This window comes from Lactuca saligna, chromosome 3, assembly GCF_052625555.1.
Source record: "Lactuca saligna cultivar CGN05327 chromosome 3, ASM5262555v1, whole genome shotgun sequence".
Classification (NCBI taxonomy): domain Eukaryota; kingdom Viridiplantae; phylum Streptophyta; class Magnoliopsida; order Asterales; family Asteraceae; genus Lactuca; species Lactuca saligna.
In genome coordinates, this window is record NC_136419.1 from 64,172,210 (window position 1) to 64,181,158 (window position 8,949).

General features: G+C 33.8%; 1 protein-coding gene across 1 annotated transcript; it reads left to right on the forward strand.

Moving 5' to 3' along the window:
• The first annotated feature begins 2,705 nt into the window (after window positions 1–2,705).
• LOC145036722 (Regulator of chromosome condensation (RCC1) family with FYVE zinc finger domain-containing protein) lies at window positions 2,706–7,770 on the forward strand. The gene is made up of 8 exons (XM_078985188.1): window positions 2,706–3,060; window positions 3,803–3,889; window positions 4,009–4,098; window positions 4,190–4,270; window positions 4,375–4,560; window positions 4,675–6,624; window positions 6,885–7,222; window positions 7,509–7,770. Exons 1-8 carry the CDS (start codon window positions 3,010–3,012, stop codon window positions 7,609–7,611), a joined length of 2,886 nt encoding a protein of 961 aa, XP_078841314.1. The 5' UTR covers window positions 2,706–3,009; the 3' UTR covers window positions 7,612–7,770.
• The last annotated feature ends 1,179 nt before the right edge of the window (window positions 7,771–8,949 follow it).

Genomic DNA, 8,949 nt, shown 5'->3' on the forward strand with positions numbered 1-8,949 from the left:
AAAGAGCGTGGCATCAACATCCAGAAAATTCAATCAAGTAACAACTTGGCAGATTTGTTCACTAAAGCGCTCCCTACATCCAAATTTGAAAACATGGTACGAAATATTGGAATGCGACGCTTTAAGGAAATCAAGTGATGTGATGATCAGGGGGAGTTGGAAACACATTGTACTCTTTTCTTTAGTTATGTTTTTCCCACTGGGTTTTCTTAGCAAGGTTTTTAACGAGGCAATTGTTCCAAATATCTATTATTAATCATGTACTATTTTTCCTTAATAAATGGTTTTTCCCATGAGGTTTTACCTATTAAGGTTTTAACGAGACATGATACAATCGTCATTCAAGGGGGAGTGTTATGAAATATTAGTTTGTGAATGACCATTGGATTCTCCATTTCTCTCATAACTCTCCATCATTATTTAGCATTAGTAACAACCATTTCAATGTGTTTTATGAATGTAATAATACACCATCATAATGTGCATTCATATTATAGCTCATATTTCTTCTTATTTGGATAGTATAAATAGTGAGCCATATGTATTAGAAACTAGATGATTTCATCACAAGTATTAAAATAAAAGTTCTATCTACTATCATGTCTTTCTTTACTTTATAATTTATCTTGTTATTTGATCATATTTTATAACAAATGTATTATTATTATTATTATTATTATTATTATTATTATTATTATTATTATTATTTAAATATATATATTATTATTATTATTATTATTATTATTATTATTATTATTATTATTATTATTACACGCGTTTAATATATTATTTAATATTATAGTACAATACTTTAAGTAAAATTTTAGATGTAATATCTAATTAGTAGGATTTCAGATGTCCTTTATTTTTATAACTTTTGATTTGCGTATCTATTCACATTGTCTTCTAAACAAACATATATATATATATATATATATATATATATATATATATATATATATATATATATATATATATATATATATTATACTAAAACAAAATATTGTAAAACATTTATAACCTAAATAGTTTAGAAACCAATTTTAAAAGTTTTACCAGTGCTATTCCATATTTTTATTAATAGTTACACAACACTCATGATAATCATAAGATTGTAACGACAAATCAGTTTGAATCAGCCGGTCAAACTGGTTGGACCGGGAACCGGGGGAAAGAACGGTTCAACTATCACCGGTTTTACATTGATTTCTGACCGGATTGAAACGATCAGTTTTTAGAAAAAAACCGGCTGAACCGGTAACACTAACCAGTTGAACCGGTTAAATCAAATAAAAACACATGAAAAAGAACAAATTACGTAATAAACGTTGGTGATTTTTTCATATCTATTTAATTTTCTCTAAATAAAAACATATGATAAATGTTATAAAGTTTTTTTTATGTGTTTATATTCATTTAAAACAATATTTCGTTACGGTATTATACTTTATTTTCTTTTTGACGTATATAGATTAATATAAAATACTAACACTTATGGTTATGTGTTATTTTAATATATTTGGATTCATTTACAACTTATTTTATGTTTTTTTAATGTTTGAGTTTGTAAACATCAAATTCATGATTTATATATGTATATATGTGTAGGAAAATAGAAAAAACATGAAAACGATAGAAACCGGTTAACCAAACGGTCGAAGCGGTTAAACCGAGTATTGTTCAAAAAGGTTCAAAACAAGGAAGTCATATTGTTTAATGATTTCTATAACAACATGAAACGTCAATGGAAAAACGGAGAAAATGATGAAGTGACTTTGAAGAAAGCTCTAAAAGTATACCAAAAAGAAAACAAGAAAACTTTCAAATTTATTAACTTCTGGAATCTCGTGAAAAATAACAAGAAATAGCAAGTGAGCAAAACATCCGAACAACATATCGATATTGGTTCAAAAAACTCAAGAACATCCGAATCCGACCAAACTACATCCGATGCTCATGTTGGTTTCGACCTCAACGATGATGTACCTATTCAAGTTTCACCACCTTCCCAACCAATGAGAAGGGACAAAACAAAAAACAAAGACAAAGGCAAATCCTCATATTCTGATGACTTGAAATAAATTGAGAACGACATGAAGGGTATAAACGAACGAATTGACAAAATTTTACAAATTGCATCCGAAAGAGAGCTTCATAAACAAAATGATAGTGACATGATAATACTAATAATGGACACATCGAACATGACCGGGGAGGAGCTTCAAAAACATTATCCTAAGGAGGTAGATTTAAGACCGTAGTTTTTAATCGTTTGATGTGTTCTTTTTAAGTTCGTAGAATTTTTTTTTTTTTTTTTTAATGTTATGTTATGTTTTTCTTAATTATTACAATATAATGTTTTTATTTTTATTTTGAAGCAACGAAATATTATGTTTTTTTTAATTAAAAATGGAGGTTCTATTTAAATTTAATTATTAAAAAAAAGTGACACAATGAATCACACCCCTCTAGCCTAACAAATCCTAAACAACTTTCAATCTTTGATGAAGTAATGAACACGTACATAACAACATCTAAGATTTGAATCCAAGTACATGGTGAAAAAACTCTAGGTATTGTTTTAAGTAATTTTTCCCTGAAATAGAAGCTTATTAAGTGGGGGTAAGAACAGTTGGCACGTGCGATTTGGGTATTAGTAAACAACAACAGTACACCACTTTTTCTTCTGCACGACATACGAAGAAGCCAAGAATTTGTCATGATGAAACTATACACACCAACGACAAGAACCAAAGAAGAAATCAAACCCCATTCATCCCAATATCTTTCCTCCTCCTCCTCTCTCTCTTTCTCTCTCTAAAACCCTTCTTCTAATACCAATCCATGTGACATTCTGTTTTCGACCCAGAATCATCAGCATCCAACACCCTCTGCAGATTCTCCCACACATTCTCTTCTTTTTAAGGTTTCATTTAACTTGTATGTGCGTGGGTGTACACCAATCAGGCTTCTTTTCATCCATTCTTTCTCCTTTTTGTATGTAGAAAAATGGGTGAAAGATTCTTGTCAGCAACTCCCTCTGATAGAGCTCTTGAACAGGTCCATGTTCTAATCTTTTTTTTTTTTCGTTGTTTTTAGTAGTTAATCTTGATGAATGTTATGCCGATTATGCTTATTTTCCTTCAAAATTCAGTGTCTATCTCACTCGGTGTTCATCTTTTTCTATTTTATTTCAGTCTGTGATTCAGTTCCATTAGAAAAAGATCCGATTTTTACCTCAATGTGTGTTTGATTTCTTCATCTTTAGGTCATATGTCATGGTTCTTGAAAATCTTTTTGTAAAAAGAAGCCTTTTTCATGCTTAATTAGCTCAAAATTTACCCAATGGTTGTTTAATTTTTGTTGCGTTTAAGTGGGTTTTAATAAATCTACCAAAAATGAAAACCTTTATTTGCTTAATCTCTTTCAAAATTCTACTTTTATCCTCAATGGGTGTAAGATTTTTTCAAAATCTAGCTTTATAATAATACTATTAGTCTCTGTTTGCTTCTGTCAATTTCCATTGACTTCACAAGCACCCCATGAGACCATTTTCCTTTTAGTTGAAAAGATGCCATGAAAAGATACTCGAATCCAAAGGTCCAATCATACCCAGTGATGTTGACACTCAAAAAGTTCAAACTTGTGGATGAAATCGCATATGAAATGTTCCATGTTCTTCCTGAAACTTTAACTATTTCAGGGATGTAAATCGATTTCTGAAGACGAAATCAATAAATTGGGTTTCAATTATCGAACTTAATAACATAATTTAGTAACAAAAATCTTTAATTCATTTCAGGCGATTGTTGCTTTAAAGAAAGGGGCATATATATTGAAATACGGTCGAAGAGGAAAGCCCAAACTATGCCCATTCAGGCTATCAACGGTATACTTTTTGAGAAATAATATATATGTTCTTGAATTATTTTCGTTAAATTCTATGATAATTAAACGTAATTTTATTCTATTTTTTTATTAAATTTCGTGTCCAATTTGGGGTTTCAGGATGAAAGAACTTTAATGTGGTTTTGCGGCAATGAAGAAAAAAAACTGCAACTAAGCTCTGTTACGAGCATCGTTCGTGGCCATGGAACTGTAAGTATTTAAATTAAAAAAAAAAAGTATTTGTTCATCAATTTTAATTCAAATTATTCATTCAAGAGTTTGTAATTATGCTAAATTTCAGAGGAAACTTCAACCAGAAAGAGAATGTCATTCGTTTTCGCTGATATACACGAACAACCAAGCTCAATGCTCTCTTGATCTGGTAAGTTTGGCTTATTATTCAACAATTTTCCAGTTCTTGACTTTCAAATATTTCGATTGATGAGTTATTAATCAACTTTTTTGTTTTGTATTCTTGTTTCGCAGATATGCAAGGATAAAATGCAAGCAGATTCATGGTTTTTAGGCCTAAAAGCTTTGATATCAAGGTGCGAAGATTTCAGACACCCTGAAAAGCAAAGAGTAGCGCAAAGTTGTATAAACAGTCCTTCTAGTTTCATCAGAAGAAAATACAATCTGGGTATTTCAAAAGAAACCACCAAAATGTCTCAGGTTTTTTACACTCGATAGATAATAAGTTCTCAAATTTTATAAAACTTATGAGTTATGAACAATTTGTGGTGATAATTACGTGAATAACGAGTAATCGTTTGGTTAATTTTGAAGGTGAGAAGCGTGTGTGCAAGCCCAGTTCCATCGATGATATCCGATCCATGTTTCTCTGATGGACTTTCACTTTCATCGGATAGTTTTTATTCAAGATCGAGTTTATCAAGTACACAGAACTTTCCAGAAGGTTTAGCCCCATATTCACCTTGCATGAAAACCGAAGAACCCAAAAAGAACCCGAAAACAATTACCCGATTTGGTGCACCCGTTGTTCTACCTCGAGAACAATCGGACCCACAAAGAACAAAATTGAACGATGTTTTAATATGGGGAGAAGGTGTTGAAAATGGCGTCTTGGGTGGTGGTGGTGATAACATGGTCAACACAGTCAATGGTCACAGAAACCAATCACAAATGGATGCGTTGTTACCGAAAGTTCTTGATTCAGTAAGTATGTTAGATGTCGAGAAGATATCATTGGCTGGAAAACATGGTGTTTTACTGACAAAACAGGGTGAAGTATTCTGCTGGGGTGAAGGACAATCGGGCAGGCTCGGGCATTCCCTCAGCTGCCCGAAAGAAGTTGAATCCCTTCATTCCCTTGGATGCCGTGTGAAATCGGTTTCTTGTAGCGAGTATCAAACATCCGCCCTAACATTTTCCGGCGAGCTCTACACGTGGGGTGATAACACCTCCGGTCAAGGTCAAAGTAGCCGGTGGCTCCCCCGCCGAATCTCCGGCGTACTAGACGGAATCACCATATCAAAAGTTGCTTGTGGAGAATGGCACACTGCAATCGTTTCAACTTCCGGTCAACTATTTACATTTGGAGACGGGACTTTCGGTGTTCTAGGTCACGGAAACTATCAAAGTTTGACCGAACCGAAACAAGTTGACTCGCTCGCCGGACTCCGTGTCAAATCGGTCGCGTGTGGGCCATGGCACACGGCGGCAGTGGTCGCGTTGATCACCGGACCACCCAAATCAAGTTCTCCGGCGGGAAAGATGTTCACTTGGGGTGACGCGGATAAAGGAAGATTAGGTCATGGTGATCACAACCCTAAACTCAAACCTACATGTGTTGTTTCTCTCATCGATCATGATTTTGTCCAAGTATCTTGTGGAAGAATGTTAACCGTTGGATTAACGAGCACGGGTGCGGTTTTCACGATCGGAAGCTCGGTTCATGGGCAATTAGGAAACCCTATGGCTAGGGAAAACTCGATAACCCTAGTTCAAGGCAAGTTGAAGTTCGAATTTGTTCGAGAAGTAGCAACGGGTTCTTATCATGTTGCGGTTTTAACATCCAAAGGAAGTGTTTACACATGGGGTAAAGGAGCAAATGGGCAATTAGGGTTAGGTGATACGGCGGATCGAAGCTCACCGACTTTAGTTGAGGCTTTGAGAAATCGACAAGTGGAAAGCATCACTTGCGGGTCGGGCTCGACCGCTGCGGTTTGCGTACATGAACCTATAACTTGCGGACTCGAACAATCGGGTTGTCGAGGTTGCAATACGGAGTTCGGGTTCATGAAGAAAAGACACAATTGTTACAATTGTGGTCTCTTGTTTTGCAGTGTATGTACAAGTAACAAGAGTAAGAAAGCGTGTTTGGCACCTAATGAGAATAAGTCTTTTCGGGTTTGCGATTCTTGCTTTAAGGGTCTTGAACGGAGTAGTTTGAATTTGGGTCAAATTGTGAAGATTGAAGATCTTACTCCAAGACCATTATTGATTAAAACATTTTCTGAAGAAACGGATGATCAATATACGGGAACTCCATATAAAACAGGTTTGGATTTGAAATTGTGTTCTTCATTGATGAATCAAACACCAAGATGGGGACAAGTTTCTTCACCCGCATCTTTTCGAAAGCATTGTCAAGAAGAGTCATCTTCGAATGTTGATTCTCGTATTGCTAGTCGTGTAAACAAGAACCCACAAAGTGTTGAGAAGACCACAAAACGTAATGGAGCCAAAGAAGTCATTAAGGCATTGACATCAAGGGTAATCTTTTATCCATGTAATAGAGCCACAATGTCAAATTTCTTGAATTCCATTGTGGATTGGGCTCTTTGTAGTCATTGTACTTTTATGACAACTACCTAGTGGGTCACTGTCTACCTGATTTATATCTAACATGATAAACTTAGGATCAAAGAGTGCAATTCAAGGGTTGTTGGAAGAATAACCCTTTTGTAGATACATTAATATCCTTTTTCTATCGGTTTATTTCAAATTGATGGTAATTTTTGATTTTTTTGCAGCTACATTTAATGTCTCCAAGAGCTTTTATGCGAAAACAAACGAAAGCTCACCTAGATACACCAACAATGAGTGCTATGAGGGTGCCTTGTGATATTGAGGTCAAAGACCTCATTGATCCGTGTGATTCGGCTCGTGTCCCGACTTTGCACAATGATGTGTGTGTTCTTGGTGGTGACACGAGACCATCTGATGAACCCGTTGTTAAACCAATAGTTTCTGGACAAATTAACAAAGTAAAGCAAAAACATGAATGGATGGAACAATATCAACCCGGTGTTTACATCACATTCATCATGTTGACAACCGGTCAAAAAGGGATCAAGCGAGTCCGATTCAGGTACTTTTTATATAGTTTCTGATAGTACGGTTAGGTTAGACCGTTAGGGTCAGCTTTCTTGTTAAGAAATCATTCAGTTTTCTTAACAAGGAAGCACTGTCGTGCAGAATGCACACTAGGGTCAACTTTCTTGTTAAGATAGTTGACCCTTGATGTACTCTAGGGTTAGCTTTCTTAATGTTTGTTAAGAAAGCTGACTATTGGTGCACCGTGGTGCAGAGTGCACCATCTTAGATATAACTTTTTTTAAATAATCTTTGATTTATGTATTTATTTATTTTTGCAGTAGGAAAGTGTTTAAGGAAAGGGAAGCAGAGAAGTGGTGGGAAGATAACCAGCAAAAAGTATATGACAACTACAATGTTGATGGCTACATAAACTCATATTAGGTTTTAATGAAAGGGGTTAAAATGAAAATGGTAACGTTGATCGGGTCATATTAACAGCAGTGATACGTGATCTTGTATAATTTTTGTGGAGAAATATCGGTATAGAAATGTATATGTTTGGCATGTGTACGCCATATATAAGTTGCATTTAGTGAGCTACCACTACATTTTACAAGAAATCATCATATTACAAGAAAACCAAAATAGTGAAAGACATGATCATAAAAGTTAGCCCACAGAAACATGTAAATTGTAGTACATTAATTCAAATTTGAAATAAAAACATCATAAAAAGCTGAAAAAATTCCAAACACGAGAAGGGCCCTCGTAAATCAGTCAATGCTTCAAATATATTCATACCACAGGGCCCATTCCATTACTATTTGCAACCAAACAACGAACAAACCTACACTTAAACTTTAGCAATAACTTTCATATATTTAAAATTAAAGAATGTAGTGTAACTTGAATTCTAGAATATTACCTTTTCTAAAAAAAATTAAATAAATAAAAAAAACAATTCCTAGTACATTTCAACAAGAGGAAGCACGACATTCAATGTCACATTGATCCAAAATTCTACTATCAAGACTAAAGTTTCTATATCGGATCTGACATCAAAATGCATCGTGAACAAATTTTGTAAAAGTTTTTGGGTTTAATTTTATTGGCAAAATTTAAGTTAGTTTGCTTTTATAAATAAACCTCTTATGAATTCGGGTAACCCTAAATAAGTAAAATTGCAATTGGAAAATCATCAATAAAATATCTCTTGTTAGCCCCTACACTAAGCTCGATTTCTGAGATTGAATGAACCATGTTAAACATTGTGCTTTTGTATTTTGTTTGAATTATTACTGTGTGTGTGAAAAATCATCTATCGTTTTTACGGTGATTTAACCTAATACAATCTAGACAGATCTTTACTCACTCATTGTGCTAGTTGCTCCGTAATACCTGCAAGATATGAGAATAGCTAAAATGTAATATACATCAACATTAAATTATTTATTCTTATATCAAAGTTGAAGTTATCAAAACTTACAATAAAGTTCGGTCAACATATATATGTTTCTAAGTCAAACCCGTACCAAAATCATCAAAATTATTAAAATATTTAGCTTAGTTTGATGTCTATAAATAAGGCTAAAAAGAGTGATAACACTCTTGACATGTTGCCACGTAGGATTTTTTAGTTTTTTTTATGACACATATGTTTAGCATGTTTTGCATAAAAAAGGTAGGGAATGGAAGTGTGATAATTTAATAGGTTTAATTTTGAAAACAAAATGTATAAAGAAATACAACTTAACTAATCACACCACACATTCATACTTT